Genomic DNA, 23,703 nt, shown 5'->3' on the forward strand with positions numbered 1-23,703 from the left:
ATCAAACACTAACAGATTTGTCTTACTGAGTTTTTAAAGATATGACAATCTAGAGAAACAACAGTGACAGTAGACAAGAGTTACTGTTGCCTTTTGATTAGCCTTAGTCTGCAACTTCTATTTTTAATTGTTTTCGTTCATTTGTTTAATTGACTGTAAAGAAACCAAGCTGGCCAAGTGACTCATGAATGAGTCACAGCTCCCCTCCTGGAGGAGCCACAAGCTTGACTGGCGTATTGCATGCACTAAGCCTGAATTTCACGTTGGAGGAGAATGCATGACAAAATGCCAGGGGATGCTGACATTGCCAAAGAAGTTGTCAGGACCATAAGCATGTCCTGAGAGTAGAATTCCCTGCACTTCCTTTTCTGGTTGGAATTTATGCACTTACGCCTCATCCCAAACCACAGAAACGATACACCTGTGTCATGCTGCTCCTTCCCCAACCAATCTTGTGACTTAATACACATCATTCCTTAAAAGGAAGGGACATCTGAGAGGGCACCCCTTTTACTTACTTCTCAATGCTGCCGGTCAGATTTCCAAAGACTACGGGAAATGGGAGGGCCAGTGTGACTACTCAGATTGCCACACCTTACACACAGTCAATCAAAGGATGCCTAGCGAGAGTGACAGAGTCTAAATGTAACACCTCCACCACCACCCCAAAAAACAGCTCCATCATTCACACCATAATCCTGTTTTAACAAATAATGCACATGTGACACAAAATCACAGCACTTGGAGATCTGAAAAACATACCAAGAAATATGTGTGATTATTTAAACTCAAAACACCACCATGACTATTGAGGTGTTACTTCTTATAGAGGCAAGGATGAAACCCACGCATGACTAATTGGTCCCTTCCATGCTGACAGTGGAATCCTCCAGCCTTTGCACAATGAATGTGGCTAGTGACTGCAGCAGATGTAACATCAGCACAAAAGGTTTTCTTCAAACCAAACTTCTATCTCTGCCTGCCAAATACCAGCATGTCATTTTCTTCCTGCTGGACTCTATGGTTTCTGGAGGACAAGAACCATGTAATTCTTAAACTGACACTATTGGTATCCTCTACTATTTGAGATAAGTACAAAACATTCAATGAATGTGTGATGAATGCAAAATGAGCCGGGAATACCTACAACTGCTTCTTGGCTGTTTATGTCCTCACTACCACGTTGACACAATGCTAAAGAAAGTATGCATAATTATCCTAATTGCAGTCATTACAGCCAAAAAGCTCTTAAAGTTAATCACAAGGTTTCTAGTGGCAACCTTAAAATAAAATTATAAATTAAAATTCACAAAATTCTAAGACTCTGGCTAAGGCTTATAGTCCCAATTATTAACACAATATAATGATTGCATTAATATTTATACACTATAGGTACTCCCCAATTTAAGAAAAATTCTAGAATGTAGTACACTAACATGTCTAGTCCTTAGAACTTAGAATATATTTTTCCAAATAAATAAGGCTATTGTGATCAAGTTCACAGGCCAGCAGCCCTCACCTCAAATAAATCTGTAAATAGAAAAATGAAATCATTTTGGCTTTACCTCCTTGCTTTGAAGCATCATAAAATGCACCCTGTCACACAGAGCATGTCTTCAGTCTTCTCAACATGCCTGGCATGGAATCAAGCCTAACCTTCTTGGGGAACCAGGGAGGATGGACTCAGGGCTACAGGTATTCTGGACCCTTCCTATATAAACAGGTGGTGGGAGGGGTAAGAATGAAAATGGGGAAACCATGATCCTACAGAAGAGGAGGCGATCACTGAGCCAGAAAACCAGCTACCAGCTTGGAGAAATATCCCCACCTTCTATCCTTCAGGCACTAAGGCCAAGGGCCAGCCCTAAGCTCAAGGAAAGCTGAGGAGGAAGATGCTGCCAGATGGGACCATGAAGGCCAGAGGCAGGAGTGTTCAGGGATCTAGATTCTCAAGGGAGGAAACTATCAGGACCATGGGGGTGGATTTTTGGGGGGCCAGGGAATAGGGATAAATTCCCAAAGACTGAAATATCTGTTCCCTGTAGAAGCAGGGATGTAGATAAGAAAGGGGGAGAAATAGAAGAGGAAGCAGGCATGGAGGGAAGAGCTTGCAGCCTGGGGACATAATTAGGATGTCAAAACAATTCAGATGTGCCCAGTGGTTGTCCTTTCTCTCCATGTTTCCTGTTTTGGTTAAGCCTAAAGGGTTTATATGCTATTATCTCAAGACACTAAACCTATGAAGTACTCAAATATTCTCATGTCACCCTGTAGCTTTGATTACCTCAAAGGCTCCTAATGTACTGGGCATTTAATAAGTACTTACAGAACAAAAGAACAATGAAAAAGGAATTTTGGCCTAAAGATTTCTCTGTACATATGGACACAGTGAACTGTAACCTAACAGGATGTGTAAATAGACCATAACCTACTCTTGTACCAATCACAGAGTTTCAGCCAATCACAGAGTTTCAGCCAATCACAGGTGGCCAGTTGTTCAAACTGTGTTCAAATAAGGCAAACGCTGAGCCATATCCAATCCAGCTGATTCTGTACCTCACTTCCATTTTCTGTCACTTTCCTTTTTCTGACCATAAATGTTATCCTCCCATGTGGCAGCCCGAGTCTGGTTCTGGGGGCTGCCTGATTAGAAAATCGTTCTTGACTTCATTAAATTGTGTTAAATTTGTCTAGTTTTTTTTTTTTCTAAATACTAACAGTGCCAATTTTAAATACAAACCTTAGTTTTCCATTAAAATATTAAAGACTAGAAACTAAATCTCCTTGCAAGTTCAAGTCCACAAATGTTAAATTCTAAAGGAATTAAATTCTGGACTCAGATTTTCTTGCCTTTACACAGATGGTCCTTGGCTTACTATGGTTCAACTTACAACTTTTCCACTTCATGATGATGTGAAAGGGGTACACGTTCAGTAGAAACTGTACTTAGAATTTTGATCTATCCCTAGGCTAAGAATATGCAGTTCCGTACTTTCTTGAAACGCTGGACAGCAGCACCAAGTCAGCCAAGTGATCATGAGGGTAAACCACCAATACTCTACAATGTCAGCCAAGTGATCATGAGGGTAAACCACCGATACTCTACAATGTAATTGTGATGCCAGCATTTTTTTGGATAGAGTGTTTTTTGGTTTTGCATCCCATCATGTCTACAAAACACCCAGTCTTGACTTACAATTCTTTTAACTTATGATGGATTTCTCAGGATAAAACCCCGTCTAAGTCATGGAGCATCTTTACATAGTCTGTCTTAGCCTGAGTTTCCCAGAAAGTAGAAGTTGAGACAAAACCCTGAATGCAGGAATTTAGTTTGCAAAGTGACCCTAAGGAGCAGTAGAATAAAAATGTGGAAGGAAGAAAGAAAAATACAAAGATAAATTACTAAACTGACCATTGCTATTGGGGAATACTTAATATCTCCCCCCAACCCATGCACCAGAGAGAAGCCCAGAGGAGAAAGAGTAAGACAGGACAGGTAGAGAGTGTGGTCCCAGGTGAGGTGCTCTCCAGGTGTACCTGTGAAGTTCTTGGAAGCTTGGATGGAACTGGCTACTGCTGCTGGGGTTGCAATAAGGCCAAGCAAGAGGATTTTGAAGTGATGTACAAAAGATATCCAATACAAAGTCCAAAAATACTAAAGGTCAAATTCATCCTCTCGAATTTCTTATTCTATACTCTCAGCTGGAGGAGCTCTTGATGCCTGGGTAGAGTTGTAGAGGTTTTTGATGTTTTTTGTTTGTTTGTTTTAAAACAGCTTCAAGTTGAAATGAAGAAAGTATAGCTCCTTCAGAGCCTCAGACGTTGATTCAACTTTATCTCAAGTCTTTGACATCGTCCACTTCTAAAGAGACCAAAGAGTTATAAGGGCAGCAAGATGATCATCTGCCCCACACCCGCCATATTTAAAAGGAAAGTTAATCCTCAGGCCATGAAGTAGCTACCACAACAAGCAAGACAGTGTTCCCAGAATCCACAATTTGGCATAACCCAGAGCCATGTAGTTACTTCCAAAGACAACAGCAGAAACTCCAGGACCTTTGAAAGATAGAGAAGGCTCTACAAATAAAAACAAAATTATCCTGGTTTCAGCCTTGCCAGGATGCCTGCAATACTATGCCAATTTTCTAAAGCTTTAAACTCAATTAGGAGACAAGTATCCATCAAAAAAAGAAAAAGCAAACGAAAAGTGGTGTCTGTACAAAGGAATATTATTTAGCCTTAGAAAGGAAAGAAATTCTGACACACGCTACAACATGGATAAACTAAATAAAATAAACTGGTCACAAAGGGCCAAAAACTGTATGATTCCATTTATATGCAGTATTTAGAGTAGTCAAATTCAGAAAGACAAAGTAGAAAGGAGGTTGCCAGGGGCTTGAAGGGGAGTTGTTGTTTAATGTATGGAGTTTCAGTTGGGGAAGATTAAAAAGTTCTGGAGAGGGATGGTGGTGATGATTGCACAACAGTGTGAATGTACTTAATGCCACTGAACGATATACTTCAATGTGGTTAAAATGGTAAGTTTTATGCTATGTATATTTTAGCACAATTTTTTAAAAACCCTCAACAAGGAGAAATTTTCAAGCAGGAGGTTACTTGTGGCCCCATGCATACTGGCAGGAAAAAATTTAACTTTGCAAAGTGTCTTCTCTCTCAAAGCCTGGCACTTGGGGCATCACTGACTTCTTTCAAAGTTCAGAAATTTGCAATGGTGGCAGCCCTAGTTCCTCCAGCCCTATTTGTAGAACCTTTCTTTCCCAGCCCGCACATTCTAAATTTCCTATCTTCTACTTCTTCTGAGTCCCATGTTTCTAGCACTAAAGGACTAAACTGAATGTGGTCTCTGCCTAGTAGAGTCATCATCTTCACAATCTTTTACAAGCAGGCATTTTGAGTCTTGGGCAACAGCATCTGTTGCAATGGCTGTTTGCTGTGTAATTGCTTTGGGCTGTAAAAACTGCTTCCTGAGGAAGGTCATCTCTTAGTCCTCTCATTTTTTCCAAGTGAACTCCAGAAGATTCGAGAACTTCTTTTGATTCCAGAACCATTTCTGAGGCCCACATCCTTGGGGGCCTGGGATGATCTACACCTTTTTATGGACACTTTAAGAAAATAGAGTTTCTGTACATTTTAATGACTAGGTCCTCAGTACTTTTGTTTTGCCAGAAATAGGGTATATCCCTCATGTTTAATTTTCATCCACTGATCCCATTTTCTTTTGAGAAAACTTCAGAGGCTCCTCCCATCTTCCCTTCTCTTTCTTTTTAGAGCTATCACTGTTGGGTAGAAATAAATGGCTTACTTTCTGTTTAGCTTCCTGTACCAGATATTTGATGTTCTAACATACTCCTCAATGTTTTATCATAAAATCTCCCAGATGACAGAGAATTTTAAGGTTCTGAATATGATCTCCCCTACCAAAAACATGCATTCATTATTTAAATAAATCTGGTCAACCTTCACTTCCCAAGTTACATAATCCCACCCAGGAGGTGACTCTCATCAGGCCACATCCAGCCAGCCCTAGACTGTCTCCTCCTAGAATGCCCCTCATCTTTTCCTGCCTCTCCTTAGAGTCTGAACTCCAAAAAGCTTTGAGAATGTTCCTTCAGGGTGCAAGTGATACCTGCCTGCCCAATCACAGTAATGTTAACACCTTGAAACTCAGTGAATTCTTCAGTATGTTATGCTGGCATCTCTGGGCTTTCCCCTGCAAATGCAACTTTTCTGTAACCGCTTGATATTGCTATCCCAGGGTCACCACCACTAGCCTAGTGAGATGATGAATATTTTATACAAACTAGAGAAAGGACCCCTCCAGGGCAGATGTAAACCCTGGTGAGATCCCACAGCAAGAAGACAGCAGTTGCATTTCAACCTGTACTAGCAGAAATCTTTTCCCTGTACAAAATGCAAAACCATATCCAGCCCTGGGCCTTCCAAATGATACTTCAGACTCTCACTACATCTTTAAAGGGACACTTGGCAACATTTTCTGAACCTGGTAAAAAATTTCAGATCTTGTCTCACTCGCTTCTTCAGGCCCATCCCACTTTCTAATTGGTAATCATTAGAGTGAATCTCTTTTCCTTTTTATGTCTGTGTATCCTGACTTAAGATCTCATTTTTCCCTTCATATCTCTCATGAAATGTGAACATTTCTCCTAGTTTAGTCTTTTCAGTCTACCACTGCTTCTTTTCTGATCATAACAAAACATATTTTTCAAACCAATTCTAGTTTCTCCTTGATTTTCTAAGAAAACCTGATCTCTAGAATCTGTACCAAGCCCAGGCCTTTTTAATCATCTTCTTAACTTTTTGGTTTGCAATAAGTTTACTGACTTGTTTCTCTATCTCAACCCAAGAATACGCCATATATTTGTTAAGTAAGGGCCACCCCCATTCCTTTTTATCTGCTAAGTAACAAAATCCAACAACTCTTTTACAGCTACAGTACCATGATCTAATGGCCAGAACTTAATTATCAAATCCAGAGCAAACAAAACTCATGTTTTCTTGTAGAGGAACTTTTGTTGGGGAATTAGAACAAATGCTTCTGTCCCCCTAGGCAGTATAGAGTTCAGCTTCTCACAGGTCTTGTCTTTGAGACCTGCTTATCTGCAGAGAGGATGCATTCCTTTTGACTTAGTTCTGATTCAATTCCTTTTTCCTTGGCACACCAGATCTCCTACTCTTAGAGTCTTGGTGGCCAGTCACTTCTGGCCATCTTTTTTTCCTCGTTTTAGTTCGTATGTAATAGTTGTACACATTTATGGGATACAGAGTGATGTTTTGATATAGTTACACAGAGGATGCTTTCTTGGTCTGCTCTTGGTTAGTCAGTTGAGGTTGGTCATATCACAGGTGGCCTATTAAGATCTTGTAGATAAACTACAAAATTACATAAGATTAGTCCCTCCAGGGCTTTATTTGGCCTAGAACAAAATTAAGTGAATGTGGTGAAGCTAATTTATCCTTTCCTTGGCTTGTTTCTCTCAATTTAAAGAAAGAACCTCGCACAGTAGCACTCTTAACACTTCCCAGCACTTTGGGAGGCTGAAGGCAGGCGGATCACGAGGTCAAGAGATCGAGACCATCTGGCCAACATGGTGAAACCCCATCTCTACTAAAAATACAAAAATTAGCTGGGCGTGATGGTGTGTACCTGTTGTCCCAGCTACTCAGGAGGCTGAGGCAGGAGAATCGCTTGAACCCAGGAGGCCAAGGTTGCAGTGCGCTGAGATCACACCACTGCACTCCAGCCTGGGTGACAGAGCGAGACTCCATCTCAAAAAATAAAAATAAAACCAATTTTGTGGCTTTTGCAGTTTGAAGTCCTGGCCTAGAGCCTTGACTAAAATACAGTAAAAGCAGCAAATGCTATTCCACCCCAAATGACTAAAAATGTCAAATGCCTTCCTCAGCCTCACCTGCAACATGAGTCCAAGCTGTACCCACAAAACCCAAAATGCCCATCCACAAAGCCCAGCATGGCTTCACTTGCCAGGACCAGTGCATCCTGCACTTGCTAAGGCCTAAATACCCATCACAAACAGCTGCGCCTAGTTTTGACAGTCATTTGCCTGTGGGCTAGGCTGCCATAAGCTTCACACTCCCCCAAGGTCAAAATGATAAATACTCCTCTTTCCCACTGAGTGAAAAACCCAAGGAGCAAAAATACAGAAAACACACAGAAATGTAGGTGGTTTTATTAACAAAACTCAGCATATATTGAAAACCGTGGCTTAAGGATGCAGGACCCCCTCTCATCTTCTTACCCTCTCCCCATGTGGTAAGCCTTTCCCTTGGAGACAAGACCTACTCTGCTTAGCTTGTCATAAAAATGAGAATAGACTGGAAAACCACCACCCTCTTTGCAGGTAAGTAAGTCTCAAAGAGAAGACCCAGAAGAAACTAAGTGACATATACATACCCAGGTATATGCTAATACTCTAACAAAAGTTCTTCCATAGGTAAACATGAGCTATAGGGAGAGTGTATCCTCCAAAATATACCTCTCTTAAACCTGATTTCTTTGTTATATCTTCAGTGCCTAATGAGGGCTTTGAATATTGTAGGTGTGAAATAAATGCTGAATGAATAAAAGAGTGAACTCTACTTCTGAATGAACAAAATGCAGTTTTTGTTTGTTTGTTTGTTTTGAGATGGAGTCTTGCTCTGTCACCCAGGCTAGGGTGCAGTGGCACAATCTCAGCTCACTGCAACCTCCCTCTTCCAGGTTCAAGTGAATCTCCTGCCTTAGCCTCCCGAGTAGCTGGTACTATAGGCATGCATCACCACGCCCAGCTAATTTTTTCTATTTTAGTAGAGACAGGGTTTCACCATGTTGCCCAGGCTGGTCTCAAACTCCTGAGCTCTGGCAATCTTCCTGCCTCGGCCTTCCAAAGTGCTAGGATTACAGGAATGAGCCACTGCGCCCGGCCACAAAATGCAGTTTTGAACCTGCAGAAGTTAAGAGTGTAATATGAAATAGCTTGCACCTTTGGGATATGCAAACCAAAATGGCAGGAGGTCTCAGATGAAAGAAAATGTACCAGGCATAATCTAATCTTTTAAGAATGTTCAACTTCATCATTAAATCCTTCTGCTATTTGGCTCAAGATTGATTCTGTGCCCAGCCACCTGGATGGTTTAGGTAATGTTATTATAGGTTTTGGGTGAAGAATGTTGGCTAAGATGAAAGATTGCTAGATATTAAACTGTTTGCCCTCTCTTCAGACTTGCCTTCATTAACATGAAAGATTATATAAGAAAAAACCAAGATCTTAATTACAAGATACATTTGAATATTTAGAGGCCCTTGAAAAACACCTACATATTTAATTTCGTAGCAATTTAAACTTACAAAGGCATTTAACAAATATCTACCTAGCACTTTGGGAGGCCGAGACAGGCGGATCATGAGGTCAGGAGATCGATACCATCCTGGCTAATCTGGTGAAACCCCGTCTCTACTAAAAAATACAAAAAACTAGCCGGGCAAGGTGGCGGGTGCCTGTAGTCCCAGCTACTCAGGAGGCTGAGCCAGGAGAATGGCATGAACCCGGGAGGTGGAGCTTGCAGTGAGCCGAGATCCAGCCACTGCACTCCAGCCTGGGCTACAGAGCGAGACTCCGTCTCAAAAAAAAGAAATCTAAAATTATTTCTCTCTTGTTTATTGCTACTAATAACAGTGGTTATATAGTTATTTATACATTCCTCCATATTTATTGAGCACTAGTGCTGGTCATTGTGCTGATCCCCAGGAATCGACAGTGAATAAAAATGTAAGTGGCCCCTGCCATCATGAACCTTAGATCTAGTAGAAAAATCAGTCACATCCAGGCATGGTGGCTCGCACCTGTAATTCGAGCACTTTGAGAGGTTGAGACGAGCAGACCATCCGAGGTCAGAAGTTCGAGACCAGTCTGGCCAACATGGTGAAACCCCATCTCTACTAAAAATACAAAAATTAGCCGGGCATGGTGACGGGCACCTGTAATCCCAGCTATTCAAGAGACTGAAGCGGGAGAGTTGCTTGAACCTGGGAGGCAGAGGTTGCAGTGAGCCGAGATCAGGCCATTACAGTCCAGCCTGGGCCACTAGAGTGAAACTCCGTCTCAAAAAAAAAAAAAGAAAAAAGAAAAGAAAAATCAGTCACAAAAATAATATTTAAAAGGATAAGATGTATACAAGGGGTATTTGGAAACCAAGAAACAAAAGAAAATGGCAAGTTCCAACTCTAGAAGAAAAAAATGGTGTGATACATTCTGGGAATGGCTATTCATGGAATGAGCGAGAGGAGGGAGTTGAGGCTGGAGAGGGTGGCAGGGTCCACACTCCAAGCATGGGGAAGCATTCTAAGGGTTACAAAGGGGTTCACTCGATAAGATTAATGTTTTGGCTATTTATCAAGATTACTGACAATGTGGATGGGATAATGGATTGGCATGACGTAGAATACACATAGGGAGACTAATTAGGAGGCAGTGGCCCAAGTGAAAGATGGAGGGTGGAGGGGAGGAGACATGGATTCAAGATAATGAAGGCTGAGCACTATAAACACCCTGCACTAATAGTTTGACCCGTGTCATGAGGTACCTACTTTTACCCCCATGGGGTACCTACTTTTATCCCATCTTATAGATGAGAAAATAGATTGAGAGGGGTTAAGTAATCTGTACAAAGTCATTTGCAAATAAGTGACTGAGATTGGAATAAAATCGACATGCCACTCAAGTCTTTGTTTTTAACCAAGACTTTGGAAATCTGTGCTTTTGTTCACTGAAACTGTTTCTCTGCACACTATCTGGCAGTATGTTAATGGGAGCTACAAAAATATTTATGACCATTGACCTAGAAATTTCGCACTGGAAAACAAAACTGAAGGAAATAATCCAAAGGGGGGAAATAATCTGCACAAGGACATGGACATTCATGCTGTCCATAAAAGAAAGAATTGGAAATAATCCAAATAACTGATTCCACAAACAGGGAGCATATTAATAAGATGGGCTATTCCTCATTTTCGCAGCTACATGCCACTCCATTATCACTTCCTATGTGACCTTGAAGAAATTGCTCAATGTCTTCTAAAATTCTTCAGCTATAATAATTATGTTCTATCACTGGATCCCTCAGCTACCTAAGGGAAATAGACATTAATAATACTAACCATAATAGTATTTAGTGGGAGGTGTTTTGCCACTCTTTTATTAAGAGTTTACAATGTTCAAAGCTCTGAGGCAGGAATTTGTCATACTTTATCTTATCAAATCATGACAGCAGCCTACAGCATAGACAGTGGTAGCCTCCAGAGGAAGCCGAGGGAACCCAGAGGTAAAAGAGCCTGCCCTAGATCATCCAGCTGATTAGTAGCAGATCCAAAATTTGAACTCTAAAGCCTACATCCTTTTCACTATAAAATGCCACCCACTGATGATCACAGAGAAAATGGAGACTTAGAGATCACTGAGCTTATCAGCAACAGAGCCATGTGGAATGCAGGTCTCCCAGTTCTGGGTAGAGTGTTACACATATGAAATTGCCAACAGACAAATTGACAGATTAAAATATGCCAATTATATCATTTTTTGAAGCCACAATATTCCAAGTGTTATATTCAAAGAGTCTAAATAAAACATCTGCACAAAGATGACTACAACAGAGAAGAAAAGTTTGCCATAGATCAGCGAAGTCACAGAGTTCCAAAAGAACTGTGGGGAACGCCCTATATCATGAGAAGATCAGATGATGGAGTGGGACAGGAGAAGGGAAAGAATCTCACATGATTACTAACTGTCCATTCCATCTCTGTGCTGTGCTAGGTATCCTGCCCATCTGAGTTCACTTACTCTTCACAACACTCTGCAGTAAGAATTATCCCCACTTCATAAGAAATAAAATTAATATGTTAAGAGATTAAGGAATTTGCCCACAGCCATTCACCTAATTTGATGATTTGAACCCAGGTCTGGCCAATGCTAAAGTCCATATTCTTTCTATATAACAATAAATCTGGCCGGGTGCAGTGGTTCATGTCTGTAATCCCAACACTTTGGCAGGCCGAGGTGGGCAGATCACCTGAGGTCAGGAGTTCAAGACCAGCCTGGCCAACATGGCAAAACCCCATCTTTACTAAAAATACAAAATTAGCTGGGCATGGTGGTACGTGCCTGTAATCCCAGCTACTCGAGAGGCTGAGGCAGGAGAATCACTTGAACCCAGGAAGTGGAGGTTGCAGTGAGCTGAGATCATGCCTGGGCAAGACAGACTCCATCTCAAACAAACAAACAAACAAAAAACAATAAACTGAATTGCCACAATGGTGCATTCAAATAGGACCATTCCAGTCCAAGATTAGTATGTTGTTTTAGTTACTGAATCCATGTTTTACAGTGTTTACTACTGCAAACTTAACTTTCAACTATGCTTCATTCCCATTCTAACTTACAACCTGTATCCCCTTAGACTTAAACAGGCTTAATGAAAACGAATGGAAACTACAATTTCTACTATACCATGCTCCCTCACAAGCTTGTTAGAATAGTGTATTAATTAAAAGTCCTTAGGCTCTAAGTCAGAATCTAGAAACTCTCTAAACATTTGCATAAATGAAGTTTAGCTTGTTGCATTTATATGTAGTTTAAGAAACATTTTATGTCACATTCTCTTTTTTTTTTTTTTTTTACATATAATTCATTTATTTTTCAACAATTACTTATAAACAATGTTTTTTTTTTTTTTTTTTTTTTTTTTTTTTTTTTTTTTTTTTTGAGACAGGGTCTTGCTTTGTTGCCCAGGCTGGAGTGCAGTGGCATGATCATGGCTCACTGCAGTCTTGACCCTGTGGTCTCAAGAGATCCTTCTACTTCAGCCTCCCAAGTTGCTGGGAGTACAGGCATGTGCTACAGTGCCCAGCTAATTTAAAAAAAAAAAACTGTAGAGATGGGCCTCTATGTTGCCAAGGCTGGTCTTGAACTCCTGGGCCCAAACAATCCTCCCACCTTAGCCTCCCAAAATGCTGGAATTATAGGCCTGAACATTCGCTTCTTGAATAGTGTCTCTGGAAATACCCAAACCTTTTGTGTTACCACTGATTCTGAACTCCAGAGCTCTCAATTCCTGCTTCCCCCTTACTGAGGATGAATTGATTGCTATATTTTACAGAATCCCAAAGCACATGTATGGACACACACACAGTTCTATTTGTCATAATAATCTGAACTTATGCATTTCTTGTGTGGCTGACTAAACTAAGTTTACTAACTTTCCTTAGCCAACAAATGCTTTCTCATATTTGAAGGTTTTCTGCTAAACCTACATTTTGGAGTATTGATAAGTGATGGAATTACACTAGACCAACTTTCTCTATCAGGTATGGCCTATATGATTAAGAGAAAGTTGCACTACTGAATTACAACATTGCTGGAAACAGGCTTGCAAAAATAAGCAGATGCTGTGAGCTGGTTGCAAGAGGGGACAAACAGCCTGGGTGCTGCTGGGAACTGAAAAATGTGACTTGAGAGCTTCTGGTTCATCGATAATGCTCTCCAAGCATACCACTGGGTTCTAGAACCCACGAGCCAAAAAAAAGTACTTCTACTGTATAGTGTCCAACTTCTCACAATCAAAGTTCTCACAGCACCCAGCACCTGGTTCTCTCTGAGATTCTAATTTTATAAACATCCACTTCAAGACCCAAAACTCTCTCTGGAAATCAGAAGGCAAAAATGTGCATACAAATGTAACTTGTAAAGTTTGGCACAGTTGCTACTGCTACTTTAATAATAGTCACCATTGTAGGGTGTGGAATGGGATGGACTGAGGACAAATCAGGGTTCAGGAGGACTGGGTGGTAATGATGAGGACTAGTTGAGCTTGCTGGTACTAAGAGTTAGCGATTCAGGGTGTCTGGGACTTGGAGGGTTGGAACATGACCGAGGGAATGACAGGAAGCCAAGAGGGTGTTGTTATGAGGCACTGCAAAGAGGTGAATGAAAGCAGGGTCAAGTTGCAGTGAACATGGACAGTAAAAGCCGGGTGGTGAGCCACCTTCTCCAACAGCTCTCTGCTGCTCACGGGCAAGGGCAGCAAAGCCTAAGAAGGAGGGTGCTCTAGGAGTCAGGTGACTGGCATATCTCATGTTACAGAAGGTGCAGGGAATTGGAGTAAAAATGGAAAGGCTGATCATAAATTCTGACAGGACTTGGGAGTACAGTCAAGACCAGATGGACCAGGAAAGGAGGAGTTATCAGTCAACTAAAAAGCACAGGGAGGATAATGGCTCAGTAGGTGTGAGAGAGGGAGAAGTAGCAAGTCTAGAGGTTAGAGAGAGGAGAGAGAGCAAGCTTCTTTACTTTCAGCACTTTAGATGCCCATTAAGCATTTCGATTCTATAGTTTTTGCTCCCTGAACTTTCAAGATATTCAAGAGAATAGAACCTCATCTCATGCTCCAGCCTGTCCACCAAAGATACGTACTTTAATGTCTTTCCTGACAAATGCAAATGGTACGGCCAGATTTCCAGTACTGATGTTATTAAGGCTCCTACATCATTGTTGAGAATAGCTTTTTGTTGGAGACATCACTGAGATCTGAATGTCTTTGCACATTCTTCATCTCACATAACTCTGTCTCCACTCAGTTTTATTTCTCAAACCTTCTTCCTCTGTAGTAACCATTCATGTCTCTGTCCTCTTCTTGGTCTCATCTCTCTCACCCAGCTGCGTGCACTTTTGTACCAGTCTTATAACATCCAATAACTTTATTTCTGCATTCTTGCAAAGCCTGACTCCCAGATCAACTCCATTTTCTCTTCATCCTCTAAAAGTGGGAACTTCATATGATTTACCTCTATGCCTTTGTGCCCTATACAAATGTCTATAGAAAGGCAAGAAATACAAAAGCAAAAATTGACAAATGGGACCTAACTAAACTAAAGAACTTCTGCACAGCAAAAGAAACTCTCAACAGAGTAAACAGACAACCTACAGAATGGGAGAAAAGTTTTGCAAACTATGCATCTGACAAAAGCCTAATATCCAGCATTTATAAGGAACTTAAACAAATGTACAAGAAAAACACAAACCTCTTTAAAAAGTGGACAAAAAACATGAAGAGACAATTCTCAAAAGAAGACATACATGCAGTCAACAAGCACATAAAAAAAGCTCAACATCACCCATCTTCAGAGAAACGCAAATCAAAACTGTGATGAGATACCATCTCATATCAGTCAGAAAGGCTATTATTAAAAAGTTAAAAAAAAACATGCTGACAAAGTTATGGAGAAAAAGAAACACTCATGCACTGTTGGTGGGAGTGTAAATTAGTTCAACATTTGTGGAAGACAGTGTGGTGATTCCTCAAAGACCTAAAGACAGAAATACCATTTGACACAGCAATCCCATTACAGGATATACACCCAAAGGAATATAAATTATTCTAGTATAAAGACACCTGCACACATATGTTCACTGCAGCACTATTCACAATAGCAAAGGCATGAAATCAACCTAAATATCCATCAATGACAGACTGGATAAAGAAAATGTGGTCCATATACACTGTGGAATACCATGCAGCCATAAAAAAGAACGAGATCATGCCTTTTTAGAGACATAGATAGAGCTGGAGGCCATTATCCTTAGCAAACTAATGCAGGAACAGAAAAACAAATGCCATATGTTCTCACTTATAAGTGAGAGCTAAATGATGAGATCACATGGGCACACAGAGGGGAACCACACACACTGGGGCCTATCAGTGCAGGGTGAGAAGAAGGAAAGGATCAAGAAAAATAACTAATAGGTACTAGGCTTAATACCTGGGGTGACGAAGTAATCTGCACAACAAACCACCATGACACACATTTACCTATGTAACAAACCTGCACATGTACCCCTGAACTTAAAATAAAAGTTTTATATATATATATATGTGTGTGTGTGTGTATATATATATGTATGTATGTATATATGGAAGATTAAGGAAAACCAGAATGTCAACTTGTGACTGGCTTTAACACCATGCAGGGTCTATGTTGACAGAGGCAAAAAAGTATGAAAAACTAATGCTACAAATAATAGCTAAAAATAGGTTGTCTGTGAATTTACAAAAAGAATACTTATGATAGAAAAAAATGCCATATCAAAGCACATCATTTTAAACAACAGTGCTCCTGCTTCCCAGAGAAATATAGGCACTCCTGAAATACATATATATCTATATCTATATCTATCTATATATATATTTCTATCTAAAAAAAGAAAGACAGGAGAGAAATACCTTGAGCCATGCACACACATAAAAAGAAATCCATTTTGTGACATTAGTGGCATAATGTGCACATCAGCAAAATTGACTATGTATCCAGAAAAGCATCACCCACCTACCAAACTTTAGCCATACCCATTCACATTCACAATGGCTCCCTTCCCATCCACGGTTTTATAAGGGAAAATATGAAGTAAAACCCATACTGTATAGACTAAATCAACACAGGGTCAGGGATTGAGTTTCATTCACATTTGAATACCCAGCATCTACTGCAAAGTCCAACATTTAGCAGACAACGTGATGATTTAAATAATCGCTTCACTTGCACAAATTTCCATGAAAACAGAACCAAACAGAAAGTAGAGGGGCTATAAAATTACCCAAAAGCAAATAATCCATAAACTAATCAGACTATAAAATAATAAAAACAGGTTTCATTATTTCAGATGTTTCATTTTAAATAGAACAACTTTCAGTGCAAAATAAAACAATCTCATTTTACATTTCCAGGGCATGCCTTGTTTTTTTGAAAGCACTTCCCCAGCCATTTCCTCTTGCAATTTGCCACCTATCCACTGAATTTGGCGGCAGTAACGGGACACTTCGCCGAATTTGGAATCAGGACAGTTGGACTCAAGTCCTGTCTTCACCACTTCCTGTCTGTGTGACCTTGAGAAAAGCCCTTTAGCCAGGGCACATCTCCATTTCCTCCTCTGTAGAGCAGTGATAAGATCTTATTCTTCCTCCCTCATAGACATGAAGACTGGGGAAGCAGTGGGGAGAAGGAAGGAAATAATCTTACCAAGTACCTACCATGTACCAGGCATTTAAATATTTTCATTCTCACCACAATCCTGCAAAGAAATTCCACAATTTCTTGCCTATCAGATGAGGAAACAGATTTAATAAGTGAAGTAACTTTCCCAGGGTCAGTGTTGTTAAGTGCCAGAGCTGGGATTCAATCATTTCTGCCTGATCCCTGATCATGAAACCATAATGCTGCCTAGATATGTGTAAAACATTTTAGTTGCTATTTAGTATATTATTGCACATGTAAGTATCCACTGCTATTGCTATAAGTACAGAAGCCAGCGGCAAAGAGAAGGAAATATGAAGGTCACACAGCCTGTCAGAGACAGAGCTGGAACTAGAACCCAAGTCTCCTGACTCCTGACCTTAAGTGTTCTCATTAAGCCATGCTGCCCCCATGCTCCCAGGAAAAGGCACAGGGAAGTACGATGCTTGTTTATTCAGAGCAGCTGTTACAGACTATTTTAAGACAGACACTTTGAAAACCAGGAAGGTAAGTATCAAGTGTATCATTAAATATTCCATATTAATTGACCCTTTAAAGAACTCTCATGTGAGTAGCATGTGCTGCTGGCTTCCTGTTAAACAAGCAACTCGAAAGCTGACTACACTTCTTGCAACACAGATTTTGAAAACACATTCAGATAGCAGCACAAAATACAATTTAAAAATAATTTTACATGGAAATCAAAAGGAACTACTTTGCTGTTCATGGTTCTATCCACTAAACACCCAAGATTAAGAAGGAAAACCAGAACGTCAACTGTGACTGGCTTTAACACCATGCAGGGTCTATGTTGACAGAGGAGGAAAAGTATGAAAAACTAATGCTCCAAATAATAGCTAACAATAGGTTGTCTGTGAATTTACAAAAAGAATATTTATAATAGAAAAAATGCCATATCAAAGCACATCATTTTAAACAACAGTGTTCTGCTTCCCAGAGAAATGTAGGCACTCCTGACTCCAGAACAGAGCATTAAACCATGTGCTTGAGACCAGCTGTCACAAGGTACAGTATTAAAAGGCCAAAAAGGAACAGCTACACTCACTTTCTCTTTTCCCCTCATTAACTTTCCTAAGTTTTCCTGATTTTCTTTCCTTTTCCCATTATATAGCTGTCAAAAGTATAACACCCATTTTATACTGAATAGTGTGATAAATGTGTATGAAATCATCCAGATACATTCAGTAACCTGAGGCAAATTTTTTTTTTTTTTTTTTTTTTTTTTTTTTTTTTTTTTGAGTTGGAGTCTCGTTCTGTTGCCCAGGCTGGAGTGCAGTGACACGATCCTGGCTCACTGCAACCTCCGCCTCCCGGGTTCAAGCTATTCTGCTGTCCTGGGGCAAAATTTTAACTCGATATCTGACTAGTAAGGAGGTGCTATTAACAACAGCCACAAGGCCAATCAGAACACTCCCCCAAGGGAGCCCCACACAAACGCAAAATACAATGGGGGGAAAAATTCATTGCAGTCCTCATTGCAGTTCACGTTCAGATGTGCCAATAGCCTTGCTGACAAGAATTCAGTTCACTCTTATGTTCTAATTCTAAGTTTGGCTCTACCACAAACCACTTGTTAGTGTAAGTTACTAAACCCCTCTTACCTTCAGAGAGTATCCACCACATGGCGATAAATAACAGTGCCTGCCTCGTGGTGTTGGACAATTAAATGAGATAATGCATGGAAGGTGTTAGTAACTGCCTTGTTTGTTTCCACAGAAGCAGTGATAATCATTATAGTAAAAAATAGTTAACGTCTATTGGGCACTTGTTAGAATTTTTGTGGGGCTTTGTGGAGCCCAGCCCTTGTCCCAACAAACCACTGACCTCGGCCTCCAGGCCTGCCCTGGCTGGTCACCAGAGCAGTAGGTGAGAGCAGGAGGCAGAGGCTGGGGAGGACAAGGGAGAGGGAGTGGGGTCCAGTGCAGGGAACAGGGCTCTGTCACCCAGGCTGGAGTGCAGTGGTGCGATCTTGGCTCACTGCTACCTCCACCTCCCGGGTTCAAGTGATTCTCCTGCCTCAGCCTCCCGAGTAGCTGGGACTACAGGCATGCGCCATCACACCTGGCTAATTTTTGTATTTTTAGTAGAGATGGGGTTTCACCATGTTGGCCAGGCTGCTCTTGAACCCCTGACCTCAAGTGATCCGCCCACCTCGGCCTCCCAAAGTGCTGGGATTACAGGTGTGAGCCATCACACTGGCCTCCCTTTGCAATCTTAAAGGAAAGATTCCACTTAGTGAAGACAAATTGGGAAATAGGGACTAACTCGTCAGTGGCAACGCCTTGCTAATCCTGGTACCTAGTGTTCTTGCAGTGTGCAAGAAGGCCTTTCTTGCATGTCTGACATGGGACTTCAGGACCCCTCCTGTGGTCCTGCTGCCCTTGAGTCCTTCATAGCCCCCGAAGCACATCCACACTCTGTCATTTGCTGAATGCCCACTACGTGTCAAGCGTTCTTCTGGGCACTTTACACGCACTGTCTGCAAGTGAGAAGATGCTCTCCCACCCATTTTAATGAAGAAGCTGGAGATCAATAGAGTTAAGCACCTTGCTCTTTATTAGGGAGCTCAATAAAAGGATGAGCTTGTGTCTCCACATCTGCACCCCTTCTGTTCAGAGCTGTGGCTCACCATTAAAATAATTGCCTTATCAAGCTTAATTACTGGTTTAAACATTGTTCTTCCGGCTAGACTGAAACACCTTAAAGGCAGGGGTGGTAACTCATTCATCTTCAAATTCCCAGAACCAACCTTGGTGCCTGTCACATGACAAACAATAAATATTAGTTTGGTGAGTAAATAAATGAATAAGCTATGTTAACCCTCTTGCTCTCCCTCCGTCCCCTCTCTGCCTTTCTATCCTGTTTTTCTGGTGGTGAAAAGATCAGGAAGGATTGGAAGGATTTGCCAGCATTACTTGTACAAGGCATAAGAGCCACATGAAAAAAGATCTGCTTTTTTTTTTTTTGAGCCGGAGTCTGACTCTTGTCACCCAGGCTGGAGTGCAGTGGCACGATCTCCGCTCACTGCAACCTCCGCCTCCTGGGTTCAAGCGATTCTCCTGCCTCAGTCTCCTGAGTAGCTGGGATTACAGGCGCTCGCCACCATGCCTGGCTAAGTTTTGTACTTTTAGTAGAGACGGGGTTCCTCCATGTTGACCAGACTGGTCTCGAACTCCTGACCTCAGGTGATCCGCCCTCCTCAACCTCCCAAAATGCTGGGATTACAGGCGTGAGCCACCGCGCCTGGCCCTGCTTTTTGTATGTGTGTCTCGCTAGTCTACCCTACACTGTATAAAAACGGGAAATGGAACAAGTAGTATCCTGAGCTGCAGGAAAGACAAGGACAGCAGATGATGGATTATCACATACTAGGTCCCTTGCCATGTTCAAAATTATATCCTACATCGTAGGATGTTCTACGTCAGGCCGAATGTACCAAAAAACTGTGAAGTAAAGGATCTGAAAGCCACATTAATTCATTGCCTGCTCCATCTGTATTGTCACTCCACTCCTTACTGATTTTTTTCTCATAATTCTTCCAACTCTTAAATTTACAAAGACATTAAGCTCTACCTACCACCAGGAAAGTCAGAAACACTTTTTTTTTTTTTTTTTTTAGATATAGTCTCACTCTGTCACCCAGGCTGGAGTTCAGTGGCTCAATCTCAGCTCACTGCAAGCTCCACCTCCCGGGTTCAAGTAATTTCTCCTGCCTCAGCTTCCCCAGTAGCTGAGATTACAGGCACATGCCTGGCTAATTTTTGTATTTTAAGTAGAGACAAGGTTTTACCATGTTGGCCAGGCTGGTCTTGAACTCTTGACCTCAGGTTATCTGCCCTCCCTGGCCTCCCAAAGTACTGGGATCCGCGCCTGGCCTTTTTCTTTATTCCTCATTGTATTTCTTATTTTATGTCATAAGAGAAGTAAATTGTGGATGGTACATAACCTATCGAAAATAAATCAGTTTCTGAAAGAATTAAAGATGCAGAAATATAAATATTATAAACTGCAAACTGAAATCCAGACTGTCTGTTTGCTGGATTAATTTCCTTCAACTACAATCAAATGTAGTTTGGTTTCACATAAACATTAGGGATGTGGGCTTTACATTTCTGGTAATTTGATACTGTCTTTAAAGTAAATACCAGAAAAACATTGGGGAGATAGAATTAGGGTAGAGTAAGATTTCTATAATAATTATTCCTTTAATAAATGTGCGAATATCAGTGTGAATTTAAAGATTTCGGAATTAGGTACAACTGAGCAGGATCTTGTTAGGATCACAGGATTTATTTTCTCTTCTGACATGTTCAAGTTCTTTTTTTTTTTTTTTTTTCCACAAATAGCACTTTTTATTTGACACTAACTGAAGTCTGAACTTTAAACAGATTCTTGGACTGGTGGTTCATATCCATCAGCTCGTTCAACTTTAGCACCTGTCTCGTCCCCAGTGGCTTTTCCAGAACTACTGCCTTCACCATGAAGCTCCATGAGCTTTCCCAATTCAAACTTGGGCTTCTTCAGCATTTTTACTTTTCTAACGAAGACATCATGGAGAGGATAAATAGATTGGCAAGCCTTTTCTATGTCTTTTCCAATGCTGTCTGGAATCAATTTACTGACCACTTCTTTCAAGTCATTTGTCTGCACCTCTCGGGTCATGATTTCCATCATCTTCTTCCGGATTTGGCGGACCTGTTGGTGCTGAGCATAAGAGGTCTTCCGTATCTGATTGTTGCGTTTTTTAGTAAAACCAACACAGAACAGACGAAGCAAGTGACCATCGGTAGTCTTGACATCAACATGAGCTTCAATCATTGTCTGCCACTTTTTGACCATGGAACACATTTTGTCACGGGTAAGATCCATGCCATGGAAGTTAGTCAGGCAGTTTTTGCCCTGAACATCTTCAGTAATCAGCTTGAATTTTCTAAATGCAACTTCATCATTCTGCAAGTCAGCAAGACTCACTTCAAACACACGACCCTTGAGACCATCAGATGCAATTTTGGTTCCTTGGGTCCTGGTGACGAGCGTCTTTCCAATATTTCTTATATTGAACATAGCAGGTGCTTTCACATCATACCAATCTTTCTTAGAAAATGGATCAACCACTTTCTTCTTGGCTCCCTTTTTGCTGCCTTTCGTAAGGCGCTTGTTCTTGCCAACCGCCATGGTGCTGATCAGGGAGCTGAAAGGCTCAAGTTCTTGATTATAATAATAACAGGAACAACAACAGTGACAATAACCTTTACTGTAAATGGCACTTACCATCTAACAGACGAAATTTACTTGAGACAATTTATGACATAAAAAACTTCCAATTTGGGAGGCCGAGGATGGTAGATCACCTGAGGTCAGGAGTTCAAGACCAGTCTGACCAACACGGTGAAACCCCGCCTCTACTAAAAATACAAAAAATTAGCCGGGTGCGGTGGCAGGTGCCTGTAGTCTCAGCTACTCGGGAGGCTGAGGCAGGAGAATCACTTGAACCCAGGAGGCGGAGGTTGCAGTGAGCTGAGATTGTGCCGTTGTACTCTAGCCTGGGCGACAAGAGCAAAACTCTGTCCAAAAAAAGAAAAATAAAAGGCTTCCAAAGAAGCAGCTTTAAAAGGAGGATTAGAACATGACTGTAAGTCTATGTGTTACAAGGGATGGATTAATAAAAGACTGATTAACTAACCAATGTACAAATAAATGAAATAATGAAATAAATGGAAATACAAATGTTCTTCCCACACTGTGAGTATATACCCCCCCACCCAACACACACACACACACACGTACACACTCAGAAAATGAGGCTCCAAAGATTTACTTCACTGAGTTAACTGCACCTCGGCTGTGTCTTTTCAAAGTCTGCTTCACATTAAACATTCTGCAGCTCTCAAGCCGTGATTAGACGTTAGTCCATTTTCAGAACATTAGCGGTGATACACATATATGTTATGTTTTAAAGATAACTAAGGAGGTTAAACTTACAGGGAAAAGCTAAATAGCTCTATGTATTCCTGTCAACAACTAAGGACCTTAATCTAATTTGTAGAATATTTAATGGTTGCATGCTGGAATAAACAGATTGCCAAGGAGAAAGCTCTTTATACAGAGATTGTGAATTTTAAAATCCAATGCAAAGAAACTTTTGTGGGAAGTGCTTGATGTCCCTTTTTCCACATAATCCTATATATGTCACAATCATTATACTAAGTTCTTTGCAGAATAATTATCTCTTTAAGTGTCTGAGACCACAACTACCACCATCCTCCTTGCACCCCAACCCTGACTATCTTTGAGGTCCTTGGAAACAGAGATGGTACCGTATTCATGTCATTACTCCAATGCCTGACACTTAGTAAAGGATGGATGGATAACTGGATGGAGGAAGGGGTGGGTGGATGAATAAATGAGATGAAGAGGGATGTAAACCATGTTATTATAGTAATGATGAGAGAGGAGAAAATTTCACTTACCATTCTGGCATGTCACTCAGATTTATTCCTGCTACCAACAATGTCCTTGAAAAAATAAAGTGATACTGATGGACAGATCGGGTTTACCCATGTAGAGAATGCAGGAGTACTAGAAAGTACCCTACCTCCATCCCCATTAAAAAAAAAAAAAAGGCCTTGATTTATGTTTAATAATTAAAATCCATTATAGAATAATTAGAAACTCTCCCTGAAAAATGCAATATACTTAAATTCATACCTCATGCCTGAGATCAGATAATAACAACAGCAGCAGTTATTTGTTGAGTATATTATGTGTATACTGAACAACCTACTTCATATGTATGGTTTTATTTGATTCTCATAACCTCTCTGAGGTGTTAGTATTATTGACCTCATTTTGTAGATGAAGAAACCAACTTTAAGAAAGCTCAAATATCTTTCCTAAACTCAAATAGCCAATAAGTAGCAAAGCTAGCATTGGACCCGGAACATCCTGATGCCAAGATACACACATTTAACCATGATGTCATTTTGCCTCCCTGGAGATTTAAGACAGAGGGATACCTAAGAGCAGACACCAACAAGATGGCTTTGTACACAGCCAACTTTAAATGTTCCATACCCTGCAGAAAG

At 40.8% G+C, this 23,703-nt stretch overlaps 1 protein-coding gene across 1 annotated transcript; it reads right to left on the minus strand.

The window, feature by feature from the left end:
* Positions 1-20,955: 20,955 nt before the first annotated feature.
* Positions 20,956-21,818, minus strand: LOC126963916 (40S ribosomal protein S3a-like). Its single transcript, XM_050806674.1, has one exon. It carries the CDS (start codon positions 21,791-21,793, stop codon positions 20,999-21,001), a length of 795 nt encoding a protein of 264 aa, XP_050662631.1. The 5' UTR covers positions 21,794-21,818; the 3' UTR covers positions 20,956-20,998.
* Positions 21,819-23,703: the final 1,885 nt, after the last annotated feature.

The sequence above is a fragment of the Macaca thibetana genome, chromosome 1 (genome assembly GCF_024542745.1).
Source record: "Macaca thibetana thibetana isolate TM-01 chromosome 1, ASM2454274v1, whole genome shotgun sequence".
Taxonomy (NCBI): domain Eukaryota; kingdom Metazoa; phylum Chordata; class Mammalia; order Primates; family Cercopithecidae; genus Macaca; species Macaca thibetana.